This window comes from Schistocerca gregaria, chromosome 1 (genome assembly GCF_023897955.1).
Source record: "Schistocerca gregaria isolate iqSchGreg1 chromosome 1, iqSchGreg1.2, whole genome shotgun sequence".
NCBI classification, from domain to species: Eukaryota; Metazoa; Arthropoda; class Insecta; order Orthoptera; family Acrididae; genus Schistocerca; species Schistocerca gregaria.
In genome coordinates, this window is record NC_064920.1 from 1,126,036,093 (window position 1) to 1,126,059,346 (window position 23,254).

At 37.0% G+C, this 23,254-nt stretch overlaps 1 protein-coding gene across 1 annotated transcript in view; it reads right to left on the reverse strand.

The window, feature by feature from the left end:
• Positions 1–23,254, reverse strand: part of LOC126292653 (interleukin enhancer-binding factor 3-like) — a 92,001-nt gene that overhangs the window by 26,139 nt on the left and 42,608 nt on the right. The window contains exon 2 of the mRNA XM_049986257.1: positions 7,868–8,036. Coding sequence (XP_049842214.1) covers positions 7,868–8,036 — 169 coding nt within the window. The remainder of the gene's footprint in view (positions 1–7,867; positions 8,037–23,254) is intronic.

Below are 23,254 nucleotides of genomic sequence, written 5' to 3' on the forward strand. Positions count from 1 at the left end.
TATACATTTTAAGTGTTTACTAGGCAGTGGTAATGATTTAAACGGTATTTCACAGGCATTTTTTGTATCTATTAAGAACACGGAGGGTATAGTAGTGATGCATATTTCTGAAATAAAACTTATTGGTGCTACTGGTAAGCTATCAATGAGTGTGAAACAAGAAGTAATATTAACAGTGGAATTGGCAGCACAGCTGTTGGAGTGCAATTTGTTGGTGATCCAAAATCTCAGCAGTGATGTAATATTTGGAACTAATTCCTTGTGCAATTAGTAAGTAGGGGGTTCAACATTCTGTGTTGAATTCATTATGTGATGATAATGCTTACCCCAGCTGTCTGTCTCATTTTTTGTGTTTTCTGAAGCAGTCAAACTCTCCTCCTACATTGTCTATAGTTACTAAGTGAATCAGGAACAGTGTCTTCTACTTCTACAGAAAGATAGTTATGTACAGAAATATTTTCGAAACAGTTTCTCTAGTGTTATTTATATATATTATTTTGTGTTTGGTGTAAGTAATGGAATTATAAGAGGATGGAAGAAAGTAAATGGGTACCAGGATTAAAGGATTTCTGACAAATAGGTAAAGTAACCAGAAAATGAGAAGTGTCACCATATATGGAAGATAATTAACATGGGAAGTAATTGGCTCATTGGTGCAGCAGTAGAGACAATATGCAGTAAAAACCATTTTGAATAATAGATCACATTATTAATTGTGGTATAATAGAAGTTTGTGTGTTCAGTGCAGTCAGTATATGGAGATAACTATCTGTGTCATGGGACAGCCTTTTCTAATTTTAAGGTATTTCAACTTTAGACATAGTTTTCCTGGAGTAATGTGTGGAAAGAATAAGCCAGGTTTGTATGTATATCACCCTTCAGGCTAGAATGTCAAGCAAATAATAGTGTTTCTGAGTGGTAATTTCGTCTAATCAGTAATGAGAGTTCAGTTAGCCTTAGCATAAGCTCTGTTACTGTGGAGTGTTTTTCAGCATAATTTTGCATTAGATAAGCAGAGCAGATTTTTATTTATTAAAGAATGAAACAAATAATGAATAATGTTAGGGTCTTAATGGTTAGAGAGCCCGTCTCTGCAGTAGGGGCATTTTTTGAAAATGCACTCCACTAGTTAACAAGGGAAGAAAGGTAAGTAAAATAATAGAGCTGACAGACATGAGTAATAAATGTGCTCTAACTGTAATGATGATCTAATTGTGAACTAGGCAACATTGGGTACTGTTTATATTGTGCAATTCATGACACTGCAGCTGGGAATGAGAGATTAATGGAAAGAGCAGCATTTTAGTGAGGTAAAAGTCATAATGCTTCATCATTAGATCTAAAGGTTATTTGAAAAATTTTATTTGTGTTCTGAGGAATTATGAGCTTAAAGTGGTAATACTGGGATGAAGAACAGTACTTTTGCTGATTAACTGATAACTGTGATGCTAGACTGATGTGAATATTCTGACAGGTCAACTATTTGGTAACATTCAGTGATTTAAGAGGATTTAATTTTCTGGTTCAATGAGAATAGTGTTCAGAGTGGGGTAGAGAAGTGGGGTGATGATTTACATCCATTTAATTTTGATTTGAGTAGTAATTAAGTTTTTTTTAAATTGTGACTATTTTTTCATAATGTAATAATTAGTAAATCTATGCTACTGCACATCTTGCATTTTTTCTAGAGGAAATGCACATATTTCAGACACTAAGGTGATTTTTGCAAGTGGAAAAGAAAAGTCTTTCGAGTTTAACCAGTTTCAGACAGTTATGAAAGAGTAATGTTTTGTAGTGTAATGTGTACTTGATTTAAAAAATATTTAGAGTCACCATCTTTCATACTGTAGTGAATTTTAGTGATAATTACTGTAATGTTATGAGAACTTTATAATTTATCTATTTATAAAGTAATGATCATTATTTGCCATCAGTGTTAAACATTTTTTTTTCTTAGACTTAAGCTAGAAGTAAAAGTAAATATCCTAAAGTAGGGTATTTTATCTAATTTTTTCATGTACTGTGGGAGACAAGAACCACAACCAAGGGAACTGATGCCAGTGCATTTCCTTACTAACAACCACTTGGGCCTGTTGAAGGTGTGGACAGCTTGGTAAGAAATAGAGTGGAAGGGGGTTACAGTGGGGAAGGGAGAGGGGAAGGAAAGGGGGGAGAGGAATCCACACTAGGTGCTAGGGAGGGAGTTCTTCCCCATATGGTTCACACTAAAAACAGGAAATTTTGAAGTGGAGGTCAAACCTCAAGTGGAGACCTAAATGCCAAAAAAGGATGAAAGAACAGGAAAAAGGAACAAAATTGCAGCCAATTCAGGAAACCAGATGGACAGCCAGGTTGACATAAATCAGAACACCAAGAGAGGGGAAGGAAGTGGCAACAGGGAAGGAGCAAGGATAGAGAAGGAGGGAGGAAGGGGGGAAGGAAATCCAGGCAGGGAAAGAAGAATTGACTGCAATAGCTTGGGGCCCTGTGTGCATCATGCATAATCTCACGAAAGAACTGTGAGACCCCGAGGGGGGCGGTGGGCGCAAAGTATTAAAGTTTGGTTGGCTTTGTGTTTGGCCTGGCTGTCCCTTGCATCAATGAACAAGCACAACTGTCTTGCAGAGTTATCAGTTGGTTACATTGGCACTTTGATATCCAGGCAGGCAACCCATTCATTTGAAGAGTCAGCCAGTTTGTGAAATGCTGGCAAGGTTATCTCCATTCTGCAATGAAAGCCTGATGTTTCTAAGTTGTGCCCTCTACAGAGAAGTTAAGTTACATTAAATTTGAAATCTTGACTAACTGTCTGATCTGAGTGTCCATGTTAACTGTATTTTTTCTCTTTAAATGAACCTTGAATCCTGAAAGCCTTGAGGTATTAACAGTGATTGTAAAAAATTATGGTTGTGATCTTTTACTCTATGTATCTGGTATGCTTACATAACAAATGCTGTATTCTGCAATATCTTACAGAAGAAGAAAGCTTAAGTGAGCCTCACTCACAGTTTCTGAGCTGTGATTTTCTGTTGTTAAGGAGCGAAATAAATAAATAAATTCTTAGCTTAATTTCAATTTTTGTAATGAATTCATGCTTCTGTTCACTTAAGGAGAGCATGTATTTGCTTAGAATGTTTAGCTGTTTTAAAAAGTTTACTTGTTACCAAGTTTGGCCCAGCTAATTAGCACTCTTAATTTATTTCAACCATTTAATCAGTCATTTATTTCTGCAGTTTTTTGTTGATGTAATAAAGTTTTATTTGTATTTTTGGTAAAACAGTGAATATTATTGAAAAGAAAATCCCTGGTGTCCAATCCTTCCCATTTGAGTCCTTTCCCATAGTTCTTTTGGGCATGAATTTCCAGTTTCAATAGCCTAAATTGTAAGTTAACTATCAAACTATAAATATCACAGCCTGACTGCTCACCTCCAGCTGCCCCCATTAATCCACAAGAACTTTTACCCTTTACTACAGTACAGTACACAATGTTGTATTGTGCTATCAGAATTTGTAGCAGTAGGTACCATTATTGAAAACATTACTTTCAAGAAAAACTAATTGCTCATTACTTTTTTATGTCACTTCTGCTGCCATACTAATGCTCAGTAGCACTACAGCTTGGATTAGATTATTTATTTATTTATTTATTCCTTCAAATCCTATATGTATAGAATATATACAAGGATGTTGGACATGGTTAGGTATTTACAAGATAAAAATACAGTTTGTATTGCAATGCTAAGGACTAGATAGTCAGGTAATTTAGCACAGATTCTTAAATACAACAAACATCACAGGCAACATACAAAGTAGAATATTAATAATGCATCTTAATTTTTGTTGTTTGGCTTTTATATATTCTGTCAGACTGTAAAAGCAATGATCAATTGAATATGCCTTTACTTCAGCCTTAAAACTACAGAGTTTACCTATTGATTTAATATGTTTAGGTGGATTATTGAAAATCTTTATCCCAGTATGTAGTGTGCCTTTTTGGCACAATGATGTTCTCACCTGTTTCACATGAAGGTCAGATTTTTGCCTTGTATTGTGTGCATGTATATTTTCATTTTTTAATAAGATATCTGCGTGTCTATCACTATATTGTTTGATGAAAACTGATCTTTCGTAGATAAAAATGCAAGGAAGAGGAAGAACTGACAGTTTTTTGGATATGGGTCTGTACGATTTCGTATTGTTTACCCCTTCAATAATTCTTAGTATTCTCTTTTGCATCCTGAAAAGTTTAATATTTGTTGTTGTATTGCCCCAGAAGATTATGCCATATTTAATTACAGAATGCACATAGGAGTAGTATACATTTAACAGGCTGGCTTTGCTGCAACAAGTTCTTAATATCCGTGTCATGTAACAGGTTTTGCTTAGTTTTCTTTGCAAATATTCAATATGTACCTCCCATTTTGTGTTGTTCTGGAGCCAGATTCCCAGAAATTTAGTGCTGTTAACACTTTCAAGAACTCTGTCCCTAAGTTATATTTCTGTGTTTGGGTGGTGTCTTCCTTTTACATTATAGAAGTTCAGTGCTACTGTCTTTTCTTTGTTTATAATTAGAATGTTGTAGCTGAACCACTGATCTGCACTGTTCATTGTTTGTATAGTGGAGTCTTTTAGTTTATCTTCTGTTTTACCACTAATAAGGAAGCTTGTATCGTCTGCAAATTGGAGGGTAGTTTGGCAATACTTGTTGTACATAAGATCATTGACATAGAGGAGAAACAGAATGGGTCCTAATACTGATCCTTGAGGGACACCATATTTCACATTTTCATATCCTGATTAGAAGTAGCTGATTTTGTTATGGTCAGTATATTGCACTTCAACCACCTGTTTGTGACCACATAGGCATGTCTTGAGCCACTCATTGGATATACCTCCAATTCCTAACTGGTCAAGCTTATGCAGTAGGGCATTATGGTCAATGACATCAAAAGCTTTAGATAAATCAAGACATATGCCTGTCACAAACTCACTTGCATCCAGTTTAGCATAGATTTCATTAAGAAATTCAAATATTGCACTTTCAGTTGAATAGCCTTTCCTGAAGCCATGTTGTGAAGGAGATAGAATTTTAATTTTATTTTTATTTAGGAAATCAGACAATCTCTTATCAAAAACTTTTTCTAAAATTTTAGAAAATACAGGCAGTAGGGCTATTGGTCTATAATTTGAAACACATTATGGATTTCCTTTTTCGAACAGTAGTTTCAGCTTTGCTGTTTTCAAGCATGAGGGGAAGGTTCCTGATGCCAGTGAGCTGTTGCACAAATGTGTCAAGGGTTCAGCTAAGGCAAGACAGCATTTTTTAATAATTGCATCTGGTATTCCATCAATTCCACATGAGTAACCTGTTTTCAAGGTTTTTATAACTGATAAAATTTCTTCAGAATTTGTGGGTGAAAGGAACAAAGATGTAGACACATTTCTCACACTATTGCACGATGGAGGTGATATTTTGTTGTGTTCTTCCAGTCCACTCACCAACTGTTCACTTACGTTTGCAAAATATTTGTTGAAGGTCCCTGCAATTTCTGTTGGGCAAGAAATCATTTGTCCTTCGTAACATAAGTTCATATTTTTATATTGTTTAGTTTCACTTGTTTGATTTTTTATAACTTCCCATATAGCTTTAGATTTGTTTTTTGAATTTTCAATGTATTTGTCATTTGCCATTGTTTTAGCTTTTCTTACAACATTTTTGAGGATCCTCTTGTAATTATTCAGGTACAAATTAAATTCAGGAGGCATGTTCTGTGTCTTTGCTATAGTGTGTAATCTTCTTTTCTCTGCACAAGATATTCTAATACCTGTTGTAATCCATTTGTTCTTTTTGAAGTTAGGTTGACTTTTTGCTTTTTTAATGGAAATGCAGCTTCAAAGTATGACATGAAGATTTCCATGAATTTTTCAAACTTTTTGTTAGTATTTTCACAAGTATACACTTCTTACCAAGTTTCTTCACTTAGTCTCAGTACAAAAAGGTTTATTTGTTTGTTAGTGAATTTCCTTGCTTCTTTTACAAGTTCCTTTTTCTCAGTTGTTTCACTTGGGGTGTGCAAAGCAATAAACTGTGCACAGTGATCACTGAAGCCAGTATTAAGATTTCCGGCACAGAAATTGTTATTTACATTTGTGTTTATTAATATCTGATCAATTGTTGTACTAGTTGTTGGTGTAACTCTTGTAGGAGAGTCAATGGTGGTTTTTATGTTATATGTTTCCAGTAGCGTCATCAAGCTTTGCTGGTCTTTTGAGATTTCTTGAAAATCTATATTAAAATCTCCACATATGATCACTGTTTTGTTGAAGTTTTTTATAGTATTTAAAGTTGCTTCTAGTTGGTGACAAATCATTTAAGTTCCCATCAGGGCTCCTATATACACAGATGATTATTAATTTTAATGCAGAGAGTTCAACTGCGGATACTTCAAAAATTCTCTCTTCAGCTAACAGTTCAATGGGTTTTATGTTACAATAATCAATGCCACTTAACAAATATACATGACCCTCCATGACTGGATGTAATTCTACAAAATGATGAAGAAAGATTGAAGTCTGCAAGTTTTGTGACTGACATTGCATCTTTAGGCAGCCAGTGTTCAGTTATACACACTACAGAAACGTTTTTTAGCTCATCAGTACATAAAATTTCAACTTAATTTGTTTAGCAATGATTGGACATTTTGATGAATCAGCATGAAATTAAAGGGTTTTTTAGGCTTTGGCATATTTAATTGATCGCTTACCTTTACCTTGTCAATAAAAAAATCATTCAGGTGTGCTGGAAGTACTGCTTTTCTTTTCCTGACTGCATATATTATTCTATTATCATCTGCAGCAGAATTTTCTTGTGTGTCTGGCTCCCCTGCTAGTTGTTCAGCTGTTGCACTTACTGTTGATAATATTGCTGCTGGAGGCACCTAGTTCCTTCTTTTGTTGTTGATATTGGTGAGTGAGGTCTTGCTGGCATTGTTTCCTTCGAATATTTGGGGGGCCAATCCAGGATGATTTTGCTTTTGAGTGTTTTATGCCTCTTGGTGATAATTTCTTCAATTTTCTGACGAGCAGTTTTTTCCCCATGTTGTTAATGTGCAATCCATGTAATGTGTGGAATCTGCGCCCAATATTATTAACATTTACGAGTTCTACATTTCTGAAATGTTAGATGAAGCCTGTTTCTTCACACTGATCCTCTTCCTGGGAGAGGAACTGTGACAGTATGAACTTGCTTCTTACACCCACTCCCCTGTTCCTCCAACTGCACAATATCAATGTAAGTTCAACACTTAGGAAGAACAGTAAGTTATGCATAGGAATAGTGGCAAATACAAGCAAGACAAATCATCTCAGAGTATTTCACCAGGGCAACAGGTAAGATTGGAAAATTATTTGATCAGTTTGAAGTTCTTTCACACCAGAGAAATTTTTCAGTACTTTTAACAAAACAATGCTTTCTTGCAGAGGTATAAGGTATTTTGGCAATACATTTTTAGCATTTCAGTATCACTCAATCTACACAAAGAAAGATGTGCAACTCAAGTACAGGTGAATTTGCACAAGCCTCCAACAACTCACCATTAAAATTAACCTACAGTGCAACTTTAAAAAGGCTCAAAAACACCATCAGACTGATCAGGTAATCTGATTATTCAGCTACTGAGAATTACTCACAAGCAAGAGATCTTTTCTTCTGCTGTGGTTTTGGCATAACTTCACTTCCATCATTTGGTTTATCAGGATCAGCTTTTATCTGGAGACCAGCAGCTGGAGTGCCTGGAAGTACATTTTTAACAGTTGCTAGACGTCACTTGTGACTGTTCCTATAGTGGTGGTGGAGCTAGAGGTACCTGTGGCGGTTGCTGCTGAGATGCCAGTTGTTAAGGTAGGTGGTTGAAGTGGTGGTGGCTGTCAATTTGGTGGTGCAGTTTGTGGCAGAACCTCTTGCTGTAACTGGTGGGATGTTAGCAGGAACTGCTGCTGCAACTGCTGGGATGATGATGGAGGCAGCTGCTGTTGCTGTGATGTAGGGTAACACAAGGCTCCATCAGGATATACCCACAAAAACACATCACTAGATACTCAACTCTGATACAGATCAAGAAACAGTACAGACAACTGTAGACACCAACTGGTTGTATGCAAACACTGTTCACTTAGATACCAGTCCATTACACCTGAACCATATACAGAGAGAACTTGTAACCCAATGATACTACTGGCTCAAGGACAAGTTATACATGTGGAACAACACTGCCATCTCAACTAGGCAGTGCCATGTTCCACTACTGTAAGTAGTGTAGCTGAGCATTGTTTCTTCTCTTCGGGTTGTTACTATCAGAATATTTGAAAAAGTACCTAAAGAAGATGCACTCATCTGCTGCACGTTAAAGGCAGGTACTGGCAGCCCTGGACCATAACCAGATAACATATTTTATGTACACAGTGTTTCTAACAGCAATCAAAAAATTGACAATGTCCATCTACACTGCCTGACAAAGTGAACCACACACAAGACATGATCAGTATAACTGTACATGTACACACCATGGCATTTATGTGCATGATTAGATCTGCAATTCTTTGACAGGTACAACAGCCACCAGCCTTCATTAGCACTGTTAAAGTTTGGTATTGTTGCCAGGTCTGATAGGGTATACAGGGAATTTAACATAGATGAGTGCATCACTAAAGGACACAGATGCTTACTGATGAGACTGTATTGCCAGCACCTGATAGCTTTAAAGGGGCCTAATTGTGAGACTTATGGTTCACATTTTGTTACCAGTGTATGGGACCTTGGTCTAAGATAAATTTTAATTTTAACCATTTGGATTTTCTGTGCAAAACAACATTTTTCTGAGAGGGTTTTGAATAACACCACTTTCATACTTTGTGCTTGTATAAAACTGTCAAGATGTTTTGTTTTAAATGTCTGTAGCTGCCAGGTAAGCCATTTTACATCTCTAACTCTGCCCACAACATAGTCCACTTTTTCACACTATGATAGCAGCATTTTTCATTTTAGTTCCCCACTTTTACTCCACCATAATTTTGATAGAAAAAAAAATAGCTTGGCAACGGAGGTACATTTTTGTTGACGCTTTCAAGGATTGATCCAGTACAGGCTTCTTTTATTGTCTTTCAGACCATGTTGTTCATGCTATGGCAATGGAAAAAACTTTCACATAACAGGTCAATCATTAATTACACATTTGTTTTTCCTTTTTACAAAATTTGAACCAATTCTCACAAGTTTGAAATTAAAGTGGCACACTAAAATAACTCTGAAGACTTCTTTTTGCCAGTAAAAACAGAATGGAGATAGATTTTTTTGAAACTTAATTTATTCTAAGAATGCATTTTTTATTTATTTGATTCACTTTAAACCCTTGCCATCGATTTGGTTCATGTGAGAGTGAATTTTATATGTTTAGCGCAACTGTAAAGCATCATATCTCAACAATGGATAAAGATTATTGGATAAAAACTTTGTTTTTGATGTTGTCCATTTATCTACCTTCATGCAAACAAGTAAAATCCAAATGAAGCATGATTTTTCAAATGGTTAAAACTTATCTTAAACCAAGGTCCGATACACCAGTGAACCAAATTTGAATCATCAGTTATTTATGTGAGTGTGTTTTTGCACATAAAATCCAAAGATTAGATAACATTAGATTCAGTTTTTGTTCCATATACCCAAAAAAATGAGATGATTCTCATGAGTGTGGGTCATGTCAAAGTATAACATAAAAAACAAAACATTTTAATGTAAAATTTACTACCCTGATCATCTGCCATGAGATTGTCAAAATAGGTGAATATATTACAGTAAACTGGAACTGCTAATATTTAGAGAATTTATACACTGTCAGAATGAAACATTGTTATGCACTTTTATTAAACTTATCTTATGCAAAATATGTAATCTTGACTGTTGTGACCAAGTGTTGTAAAAACTGAAATCTAACAGACATTTTAACTTAAGCTAGCCTAACAGCCTCTGTTAAGATATTCATCTACAGAGTAGGAGGCATTGTCTATCAAAAAGTCTTTCAAACTCAGTTTAAACTGTGCTTTATCTGAAACCAAGTTTTTAATGGTTGCTGGCAATTTATTGAAAATGTGTGTTCCTGAACACCCTTTGGACCAAGGTAAGTGATTCTCAGTCTTTATGAAGAGTGTTCTTATTCCTTGTATTTATACTATGCATTGAGCTATTGGTTGGAAATAGAGATACATTACTTGCAACACATTTCATTAAGGAATGAATATACTGAGAAGCAGTGGTTTGAATACAAAGTTCATTGCACAGGTTTCTACATGTTCTTGAATTTACACACAAATGATTCTTATTGCGCCCTAAAAACTTTTGCACTGTTTGATGAGTTACCCCAGAATATGATCCCATATGACATAATAGAGTGAAAGTAAGCAAAGTATGCAAGTTTTTTTATATTTAATCTCCTACATCTGACATCTTTGTCACTATAAATTCAAATGGTTCAAATAGCTCTAAGGACTATGGGACCTAACACCTGAGGTCATCAAACCCCTAGACTTAGAATTACTTAAACCTAACTAACCTAAGGACATCACACTGGAACTTCAGAAATTCTGCAGTATGCCTTTCCCAACTGAGCTTGTTATCGAGTTGTAAGCCCAGAAATTTAACACTGTCAGCCTCTTCAATCTGCACATCTTCATATGTTATAAACATGCTGAAAGGAAATCTCATACAGGTTCTGAACTGCATATAGTGGGTCTTCTCAAAGTTTAATGACAGTTAATTAGAATTAACCATTTTTTAATGTCAGTGAAAATTTTATTAGCAGTTATTTCTAAATCTGTACTTGACTTGCTACTTATGATGTTTCTGTGATCTGCAAACAAAACAGACTTAGCATCTTGCAATGTGATGAGAGGTAATTAATGTATACAAGAAAATGAAATGGAGCCAAGATGGAACCTTGAGGAACACCACATGTAACTAATTCCCAATCAGATGAAGACAGACTGCTTACTCCATAGGTATTTTGCAACAACATCCTTCATTTCCTGTCAGATAAGACTCAAACCACTTAATTTCATTGCCAATGACACCATAATATTCTAATTTACTTCAGAGAATGCTGTAGTTCACACAGTCAAAGCTTTTTACAGGTCACAGAAAATGCCAGTAGCCTCTAATTTACTATCTAATGAATTAAGTACATTCTCACTGTCAGTGTAAATAGTGCTTAAGGAGTTGTTTTAACACAACCTTTTAAAATATTTTTGAAAATGCCAGCAAAGGTAAAATTGGTCAATAGTTTGATGGTGTCACTTTAGCCCCCCTCCTTGTAAAGAGGCTTAACTTCAGCGTATTTTAGCCAGTCTGGAAAGGTTCCACTGGTAAGACGACATGTTCCACACCCATGAGAATCATCTCATTTTTTGGATCTATGGAACGAAAACTGAATTTAATCTTACACAAATAGAACTAAATTCACATGAACATACTTTGATTAACTTCATTCACATGTTGTTATATCCACTAGAATACTTAGATTTTAAGAACTGAATAATGGCTGCTACTTCTTTGGGAGATGTGAAAATCCATTTTACTGAAGTTATTTTTAAAGACTTGTCTCAGATACTCCATTGCACTGTTCATGTAACCTGATAACTCCAAGCTGTCAGTAACAGAAATGAAGGACTTTAAGAGGTTTGCAGCACTACATGCACTTCTTACCAATGTCCCATTATTTTAGAGCCATCTGTTCCTCTTCCTTTTTGGCCCCAGACATTTCTGTCTTTGCTATTAGATTAGATTAACTTTCATTCCGATTGATCTGTAATGAGGAGGTCCTCCAGGATGTAGGACAAACAATAATATATGACAAATATTGACAACTAAAACAAATAAGCTAATGTACCTTCCACAGGTCCCAAGTAGAATGATCATTTTTTTAATGAACACTAAGGGAAAGAGTCATTTTACAAACACTCATTTACTAAGATTGCATTAATGCACTGGATTCAAAATTTTAATTTTTTTTATTTATAAGGTAATAAACAAACAAAAATCAGTTGATTCTACTGATAAATTCATCAATTAAGTAAGAGGAGTTGGCCACCAACAAATCCTTTAGGCTTCTCTTAAACTGAATTTCATTAGCAGTTAAGCTTTTTATGGCTGCTGGCAAGTTATTGAAAATGTGTGTTCTTGAATAATGCACACCTTTTTGTACAAGGGTAACTGATTTTAAATCCTTGTGAAGATTATTCTTATTTCTAGTATTGATTCCATGAATTGAGATGTTGGTTTGAAAAGTGATATATTTTTAATGACAAATTTCATTAAGGAATAAATGTACTGGGAAGTAATAGTTAGCATCCCTAGTTCCCCAAACAGGCTTGTGCAGGATGTTCTCAAGTTGACACCACATGTAACTCTTACTGCACGTTTTTGTGCCCGGGAAACTTTGGCTTGGCTTGATGAATTACCCCAAAAAATAATCCCATATGACATTATGGAATGAAAGTAAACATTGTATGCCACCTTTTCCATTTTTATATAACCTGTGTGTGACAATTTGCATTGCAAATAGAGATTTGTTAAGAAGCTTTAGCAGTTCTATGGTGTGCTCCACCCAGCTGAATTTATTATCAAGCTGTAATCTCAAGAATTTAACACTGTCCACTTCTTCTATCTGCTTATCATATGCTAGGCATATACTCGTGGGACACGCCTTACAGTTTCTGAACTGAATATGGTGTGTTGTTTCAAAGTTTAGTGACAAAGAAATGGCTGGGAACCAGTGATTAATGTCCACAAATATTTTATTAGCCGATCTTTCTAAGACTACACTTGATTTGCTATTTATTGCAATGTTTGTATCATCGGCAAAATAAATGAACTTGGCATCTGGTAATGTTACTGATGAAAGGTCATTGACATACACCACGCAAAGGTAAGGGTCCTAAAATGGAACCTTGTGGGACCCAACACGTTATTAGTTCCCAGTTGGATGATGACCGATAACTTAATACATGTCTCTTTCCTAATAACACCCTTTGTTTCCTGCCAGAGATACAAGATTCGAACCATTTTGCAGCATTTCCTGTTACACCATAACATTCTAATTTAATTAAAAGGATATTGTGATTTACACAGTCAAATGCCTTTGACAGATCACACAGTATGCCAGTTGCCTGCAATGTTTTGTCTAATATCCCATACAGTTTTTATTTTGTTGCCTGGTGTAATTATCTTTTTTCATAATAAAGCTGCTTTGATTCCTGAATTACTTGCTTCAATATTTTGCAGTAGTCTTTGTAATGCATTACAGTGGTAACACCAGAGCTGTTCCTAGATAGTAGATAAGTCTCCTTTTTGTCCCACATGATATCTTTGTTCCTTGTGTAATGCATAGCTTATTTTTTGACTTCTCTGTCATTTGAGTTACGTTTATGGGAAAACAATTTTCTTTAATATTAATTGATGAATGCTTTGTATTTTCCATTTGAGTCAGAATTATTATAAACATCTATCCAGTTCACGTTTGAGCAATTTCCTGAATTTTTCAATTTTTTATTTAGTTATTACCCACCTGTTCTCAGATTTCATAGATCCTAACAGGTTTCAACACTTAACACAAGATGCTGCATATCATTATCTGATATGTCAAATATTGGATCTGCACTATGACTTTTTCCCTAGATTTGTCTGCAAAGATATTATCAATGGTGTTCTCAGTGCATTGACAGATCTTTTCAATAAATCCACATTAAAATTGCCAGCACTGATTATGTAAATATTTTTCATTGTGAGGTGGGACTACAGATCTTTCAGACTTTTTATGAGGAGGTTAACATTTCCTGAAGGTGATCTGTATACACTTACTATTATAAAGGACTTATCATGAAATACTACTTCTGATGCACAAGCTTCTAAGTGCTGCTCTGAGCAAAATTTATTAACATCAATATTCTTCAAATCAAAATAGTTTCTAACAAATGTGGCAACTCCTTTCTCCATATTGTCTCTGCAGAAGTAAGAAGCTAACTTGCATCCAGCAACATTTAACATATTTATACCAGTGGTATTATGATGTTCAGAGAAATAGATTATATCAACTGGTTTGCTCAACTAATTCTTCAACACAAATAAGCAACTCATTAAGCTTACCCCTTAGTCATCAAATATTCTGATGCAATAAGGATAACTGATTTTGTGCACTGGCTGAATTACAACTTAATGAACCTAATTTTCATGTCAATTTTTGAGTATCTCTAGTTTCAATTAGAGACAGACTGCATAAATTGTGTACATTAAAATTTGCTTTCTGGCTGCCTGTTTTATCACCGTGAATTTAATTTTCAGCCTGTCCCTCAACTACTTTTGCTTCTGCCCTCCCTACCCTAAAAAACTGTTGTTCTGTCACTCGTAACCACTGGTACTTTACCACTTGTAACAGTGCCCCCTTAAGTTATTTGCTATTAGTCCAGACAATTTTCTCTTCCCTTTCCTGTTGAGGTTAAGACCATGCCTAGTGTAGTCCCATCTGCTGATAGAGTCAACAGGACCCACACCACTATGAGACCCCATAGCTTATCCAAGTAGCCATTCTACTTCTAAATTAACTTTCCTGACAGAACAGTTTAAATGAGGCAGGGCATGGCACCTCAGAACAGATAAGCCTAACAGAAGTATATCTCGTTTCAGAAGCCATCTTTACCAGGTCACTCTCAATTGAATAATTAGGGTTCCTGTCTATGCTGTTGCCTGCCCCACCCACTATTACCACAGTGTCTTCCTTTGTGAAGTGTTTGCAAAGTGAACCTTGATCCTCTATCACCTGGCCCAGACTTGCACTAGATTTAAAAATGGTGCCATTAACTGAGCATTAATTTCAGACCAATTAAAATCTTTTGCAAAAGAAATTAATTGATAACACAATTTGCCTGTATGTCAGCTCTGGTTCGTCATCCAAAACTTGCTTAATACACTGTTAACATAGTTACAGTGAGACAGGCATTTGTGTAGAGGAACAAATGGCCATTGGTATGAGATACACCAAAAACTTTTTACCCAATGTTCCTAGATCAAATAGTGTGTTGTAAGGGTACCGTGGATGACAACCAGAAAGGTTCTGCTATGAAAAGAAATGACACCCCAGGCCATCACTCCTTGCTGTCGAGTCGTATGGTGGTTGACAGGTTAGTATTCCACTGCTGTCAGGGGCACCTCCAGACAGATCTTCCATCTGGAATTTCCTTGACAAGTCCTGCTTTTAACTGAGCCCCAATGACCAGTGAAGATGTGTGTGGAGGTGGCCCAGACAGTGGTGGGGTCCCAACCACACTGTCACCCACCATAAGGACCAACAACCAGGAGTGTGTCTGTGGTGCCATTCCTTCTCATAGCAAGACCCTTCTGGTTGTCATTCACATCACCCATACAGTGGTATGTTGACAATATTATGCACCTTGTTTTGTTGCCCTTTGTGCCACGCCATCCTGGGCTCACAATCCAGCAAGCAAACACCCATTTGCACACAACAAGAGTTTCTACTACCTATCTTTGTGCTTGCCAAATGCTACCTTGGCCACAAAGGGTGCAGGATATCTCCCCAGCAGAAATGTTTGAGCATTATGGGCAGTGTCCTACAAGAAGATCAGGTTTTTGTTGACCTAATGTGCCAACTGAACAGAATCTGGCACAGTATCCTTCAGGACATCCAACAAGTATCAGTCAACATCAATCTGAGTAAGTGCTTGCATGAAAGCCAGAGGTGGACTAGCAGCTTATTGACTAAATTTTTGCTGATCTTTCTCTTAAATAAATCATCAAATTTTTCTGAAATGGTGATCGTTCGTTTGTCTTTACATCACATGTACAGATTTCTGTCCCATTTGGATAATTCCTTCATGGTGTAGATTTGTCTTGTGACAAACAGGAAAAGAGAAAGGGAAGTGATGGTGTATAGTTGTTGGTTTGGGGTATAAAGGGACCATACTACAGGGTCATCAGTCCCTTTTTCCTGACACATGCAAGGCTCAAGGTACAAAAAACACCCAACACCACACCTAAAAAGAAAACAAGTGGAACGACCAAAATATGGGAAAAAACATACACCACAAAGAAAAGTAGAAGAAGGTATTAAAACCAAAGAGAATATGGTCTGGGCTGGCTGATCACAATAATAAAAGAGGATGAGCCAGCCACTGCCACACATTAAAATGTCCACCCCAAAAAGACAAGGTGAGATGAGCACATGTAGATGACCACCAAGACTGAGTAAGCGCCATGAGCCACACTGAAATGTGTGGAGGGGGAGTTGAGGACATAGACACAAACTCCATCTGACACACTATTATACTCACTACTGTTCTTGTAATATCCTCTATAGCCACAAAGGGCAGGAGTCTACATTGCCGGAAACCAGGTTTCCTGGAGGGCAATGTAGAAAGCAGGTGTAAAGCTTAACAGTCGCCGTAGCACAACCAGGTGGTGGAAAAAACCGCAGAAATTGCACTGGAGAATGATATTATCGTGAGGCAGGGAGGGAAGGCGTGAAGCATGTAAGAAAGCAGGTTATGCCTCAGGGTCACCTGCTGCCACCAATTGTGGATGAGGCATCAGTCAGATGCAGGTCCTTGGGGGACACAGATCTCCACCTCACCTGCACATGCAGAATTAATAAGGAGTGATGTTGGGGCCACTGGAGAGTCCTGTTTCTTATCAGACTTCTTTGTTTCCTTGCCCTCTTGCTTCCCTTTAGGTGCTTGCTGGGAGGACTTCTCTGAAATAGCTTCAGGCACAGAGGAAGACTGTGAAGCTCTTCGTCCATCTGGTTTTGACTCCTTTGGCCACTGGCAAGTGTCCGCTTTGGCATTAGTGGAGACCTTGAAAGAGGGGCTCCCAAGGGACCCCTTTCACATAAGAGGACCTGAAGGAGGCTGTTGCTTCTCCAGCTGGGGGGAAGGTACCAATGTCCCCCGTGTTTGGGGGGGGGGAGGGGGGGAGGGAGCGGGTCTTGCTCCTGAAGTAGGTACCTTGGGAGCAATGGAAGGAGATTTCTCCCTACCACCAAGGGGACAGATGTATTCTGGAGGCCTGAAGGACCCACTGTTCATGCCAAAAAGTGTGGTGTGACTGCTACTTGTGATGGTGATGCTAATGTAGTTGCAGAGTATGTAGACATCAACTGAATGAAGCATAATTGTTCAATTTTACGTTTAGCCTCTTGGTAAGTCAACCAGTGCAGGATCTTGTACTCCCTGATTTTCTGTTCCTTTTCGAGTACTGTGCAGTCTGACGAACAGGGGGAGGGCTGCTCTCTGCAGTTGATACAAGTGGGAGGTGGTACACGGGACTATCTGGATGGTCAGTTGGCTTAAAAAAAGGAGGAGGAAGGGACCAAACTGTGAGATCATTGGTCCCTTGCTCCCAGTAAAATTGTTCCCAGTAAAATAATTACTCAAGAGAAAGAAGAAAAGAAAGGAGACATACAGCACAATAACAGGAGAAAGGAAGACCAGAAGAACAACCAAAACTACTATGGATAAACCAGGAAAAGAAAACCACAGAAAGAAACAAGAAACAGGTAGAAGGGGTTAAAATGTGTCACTATGTGACATTAAAACATCCACCCCAAAAGCCATAGAGTGGATAACACAAAGGGCATGTGCTAAAACTTAAATATAATGATAAAACCCACCGTCACATGTAAGACTTGAAACTTAATCAGCCGATGAGGCGTTGTCAGTTAAAATTAATGGCAACAAGTCCGGTAACTGAATAGTCCATCGCAGAGCAGCCAAAGGAGGACAGCTCACCAAGGTATGGGCCACTGTCAGCCAGGCACCACATCGACACTGATGTGGGTCATCACAGCGCAGGAGGTAGCCATGTGTCACTCTAGTGTGGCCAATGTGGAGCCGGCAGAGAACCAGAGTCCCTGCGAGATGCCTGCGTGGAGGACTGCCACACATTCATAGTTTCCTTAATGGCTTGCTGTTTGTTGTGCAAGCTGAGTTTATGCCATTTCATCTCTCAAAGCCTCAAAACCTTATGGTATAGTACTGAATGCAGGTCTGTTGCAGAAAAGCCTATCTCCATAAGCGGTTTCCATGTAGCCTGTTTGGCCAGCCTATCTGCAAGTTTGTTGGCTTTGATTCCGACATGACCTGGGGTCGAGATAAACACCACTGAATTACCGGACAGTTGCAAGGTATAGATTGACTCCTGAATTATTGCTATAAAAGGATGATGAGGGTAGCAGTGGTTGAGATCTTGTAGACTGCTCAAGGAAACAGTACACAGAAGAAACTATTCCCCAGGGCATGAACGGATGTGCTCAAGAGCACGAGATATAGTCAGCCACCAGCTCAGCAGTGGAAACACTGCAGCCATCGAGCAAGGAATGCTGTTCAATATGTCCTCCATGGACATACAAGAAGCCGATGGAGCATCAGCCATTGAGCTGTCTGTGTAAAGAGAGGAAATGTCAGTGGAGAGCTGCGGTGTTAACTGAGTCCTTAGGGCCATGTGAAAGGTCCAGACAAAGCTGTAGCCTAGGTATACACCATGGAGGTGAATGTGAATGGGCCTCAAGTATAGGCGGTAAAGTCAAGGACTCCTGTTCAGAAAGAAGGGATTGGACATGAACTGCAATTGGAAGCCCTGACCTGGGTCGCCAATGTGAGAGATGAACTGCCGTAGGTGGGAAAAGGAGACAGTGATTCAGATGCACAGGAGAACTAAGAATGTGTGCTATGTAACTGCAATGGAGACACTCTGGCTTCCACAATGGTGCTGGTCACCAGTCTCATCCTGAAGATTAGATTAGATTAGTTTTTCGTTCCATAGATCCGTGTTGAGGAGATCCTCGTGGATGTGGAACATGTCACCCTCATCCCCCCCCCTTTTTTTTTAAAGCTGAAATAACAATACTAATAGTATAAATATATACAACACATCATTTGTTTCTATTAAAAAATTCGTCAATGGAGTAGAAGGAGTTGGCCACTAGTAAGTCTTTCAGGCTCCTTTTAAACTGATCTCTATTTGTAACTAAATTTTTTATGTTTGCTGGCAAATTATTGAAGATGAGTGTTCCTGAGTAGTGGACCCCTTTTTGAACTAAAGTAAGTGCTTTTAAGTCCTTGTGCAGATCATTTTTGTTCCTGGTATTGTATGTATGAACTGAGCTGTTTGTTGGAAAAAGAGATATATTATTTAGGACAAATTTCATTAAGGAGTAAATATACTGAGAGGCAGGAAGTCCAACCGCCACCTAACAGATTCCAGGGCTGAGAAAACAATTAAATGTTCTCCATTGCCCCATAAAACTGTACTCCTCCCCTCCTGTGACAGTAACTCTATCTTATTTTTGCACTTAAATGTCAGGCCTCTGAAAAATAAATCTGATGAGCTTGGTATACTATTAAAAAGTAACAAAAGAATGATTTTATGTATAAACGAACATTGGTTAAAGGAAGAGGATATAAAACTGCATGTACCATCAGGTTTCAGATTAGCTACATACTTCTGCAGACCAAGTGAATCCTATGGGGGTTCATCCATATATATTAGCAATGATCTCAAATATTAAGCATAAAAGTACAAGGCAGTATTATTAACAACATGTCTTTCAGAACAGCATATCGAAGTTATAATCAGCATAATGTGAACTACTTCAACAACTTATTACAGAAAGAAAACTGGCTAGGAGTGTACCAAATGAACAATATAAATGAAAAATTCAACACTTTCATTGATGTATTAACCCATTTCTTTGAACTTGCGTTCCCACTGAAAACATCAACCATACGGGGAAACTCTAGAACAAACAGCTGGATCACAAAGGGAATAAGAGTTTCATGCCAGAAGAAAAGACTACTTAATGAAATATGTAACTCAAAAAATTCCTCACCTGTAGTATGCGCATACTATAAAAAATACTCCAAAATATTAAGAAATGTAATAAAAGCAGCAAAAATAATGCATAATGATGAAATCATTTATAATTCAGCTAATAAATCAAAGGCTATGTGGAGTGTTATAAAAAAAGAATGCGGAGAATACAGACAACCTTGGAAAAGTATAACACTATCACATAAAAATAAAAAAGTAACAAACCCCTTAGAAGTAGCCAACACATTTAACAACTTTTTCACAGTGTTGCTGAAAATATGTTACAGTCAAACTTTAAGAGTACCCAGGCAAATGAATATAAAATAAGTGCATGTAGAGGATCAATGTACATCAGTTCTGTTTCACAAGATGAAGTAGCTAAAGCAATAAAAGGACTAAAAAATTCCAAATCGGCAGGTATTGATGGTATACCTGCAACAATGTTAAAGAAGAGTGCATCAAACCTGATTGAAGTACTCGCACATTTATGCAACTGCTCACTTCAGGCAGGCACTTTCCCTGATGTGTTGAAAACATCAAAAGTTACTCCTGTATTTAAAAAAGGGGATAAAGACAATGTAAATAACTACAGACCCATCACAATTTCCTCCTGCATCTCTAAAGTACTGGAGAAAGTGATGTATGAGAAACTTACGAAATTTATTAATAAAAACAGCATCCTATGTAATGAACAACATGAATTCAGAAATAAAAGGTCAACAACAACTGCTATCTATGAGTGCCTCAATTCCATTCTAAACCTGATGGACAAAAAACAGGAAACAATAGGAATCTTTATTGACTTGTCAAAAGCTTTTGACATGGTGGACCATAAAATTCTGCTATCAAAGCTAGAAAGATATGGTATTCGAGGTCTGTCCAACAAGTCGATCAGTTCCTTCCTGACAAATCGTATGCAGGCAGTGTGCGTCAAGCACACAAATATTGAACTAAAAACTGTATCTAATCACTTATCTGACTATAAACAAATAAAATGTGGTGTACCCCAAGGATCTGTATTGGGACCCCTTCTATTTCTTCTGTACATAAATGATCTAAGCTTAAATATTGATGCACACAAAACAATCATATTTGCAGATGACATCACGATTCTACTAAAAGGAGGCGATGATGAACAGTTACAGCAGACAGTAAACACTGTCACGAAACAACTTAGTAACTGGGAACAGAGTAATCAGCTTGTAATAAACAGTAAGAAAACCATTGATCTAAAATTCCACAATGTTCCTAACAAGGACATGTTTATCCCATCAGTCTCTATCAATGATGAGCCAGTTGGTAACAGTACTGAAACCAAATTCTTAGGACTTTGGCTGCAGAGTAACATCAGATGGAATAAGCATATTGAATATCTCAATGCTGAACTGAGCAAAACATGTTATCTTCTTTGTTCATTAAAATCATGCTGTAGTGAGAAAACAGAATTGAATGCATATCATGCGTACTTTCATTCTCGTCTTAGATATGGGGTCACCTTCTGGGGAAACTCTAAAACAGCTAATAGCACTTTTAAACTACAAAATTGGCCATTAGAATCTTGTTTGGGTGCAAGCCTAGAGACTCTTGTAAACCCCTGTTTAAGAAATCTGATATTCCCCCATTACCATGTGTATACATTATGGAAACCCTTTTGTTCTTTAAATTAAATGTAATAGGCAAGGACCGGAGACTACAAAAAAAACTGTGATATACATGAGCACTTTACCAGACAAAACAGAAACTTACATATGACTCAAATCAGCACAGCACTGTGCCAAAAATGCACTTTTCACATGGGAGTTAAGCTTTATAACAAACTTCCTGAAAACATAAAAGCTATCACTGAGGTCAATACATTTGGAAAATCTCTAAAGTCATATTTACAGCATCACTGCTTTTACTCCATTGAAGAATATTTAAATTTATGAAATGTGTTACATAAATACTTACTTATGTGTAAAGTGTATTATTGTAAGCTTACATATGTATGCCTTGAAATTACTTTCAGCCTGTATATTTATAACTTGACTTGTCCAATGTCTTATGCATAAGCTGCTATGTAGACAACAGGACCAATAAAATACAATCTACAATCTAGACATAGTTCTCTGTTCTTGAAGTTAGTGACCTATGCATTAAAGGTGTTTTTGAAGCAGCTGCTTTTATTATACCTAGTATACAGCTCATAACTGTGTCTTTATATCACACTCCTGAAAGTAATGTAGAACAATTTATAGAACGTTTAGAAAAACTTGTGATCAGTATACAAAAATGTACTAAATACAAAATTTTAATCTTTGGGGATCTAAACATAGACATTAGGAAAATGACAGCCAGAAATGTTAATTTAGTAAACATGTTAAGATCCTATAATCTCTTTTGTGCTAATGAAAGTCCTACAAGGCACTCTTCCTGTCTTGACAATCTAATAACAAATGTATACAAACGTGATTTTGAGCTAGGCTTATTTAATGTCGATTACCTGTCAGACCATAGAGGTATATGGGTGAAACTAATCACTAAAAAGCCAAAAGAAGGCGAAGAACAAACTCAGTGTGTCAGACTATCTACAGATACAAATATTGGCAAGTATAGAGAAGAGCTTAAGTCTATAGATTGGAATACTGTTATACATTCCTCCAGAAATATGTTGATGAAGCCTTCAGCACATTCCTCAAAATCATTTCTGAAATCTTCCACACATGCTGTCCACTGTTTAAAAAACAAAAATGTTAGGAAACCTAGCCACTCAATTTTACAGAAGTGGTTTTCACCCCAATTACAAAAAACTGAGACTATTGGTAATTACTTGTCACGATAAGGTCAAAAAGGGATCAGTAGATAAAGAAACTTACAAAAACCTGAAAACAAAATATAGATCTGAAATTAATATAGCCAAGTGTAAGGCAAATGGTGATTTCATTAAAAAATCACACAATAAATGTAAGGCTGCATGGAAAGTAATAAAAGCAGAGCTAGGTATGGATATAGACTACAAAGACAACACAAATGCTGCTAATGTCACTGCTGATGATTTCAATCACTTTTTTGTCAACTCTGCCAATCTTAGCCATCCAACCCACAGCAACCAGAATTCCAATTCAACACATACACCTATTTCTCACCCCATATCTGGCAGAAATTTTCAACAAAACATTACAAACAGTGTCAGCTTGTCAATGGAGAGAAGTACAAGTAACTGATATAATTAAAGCAACCTCTAAATTAGGATACTCTACATCTGAAGATGTGTATGGCCTGCCAAACTATGTAATTAAAAAAGTTGTAGTTCTCATATCATATCCTCTTTGCATACTGATAAACTGGA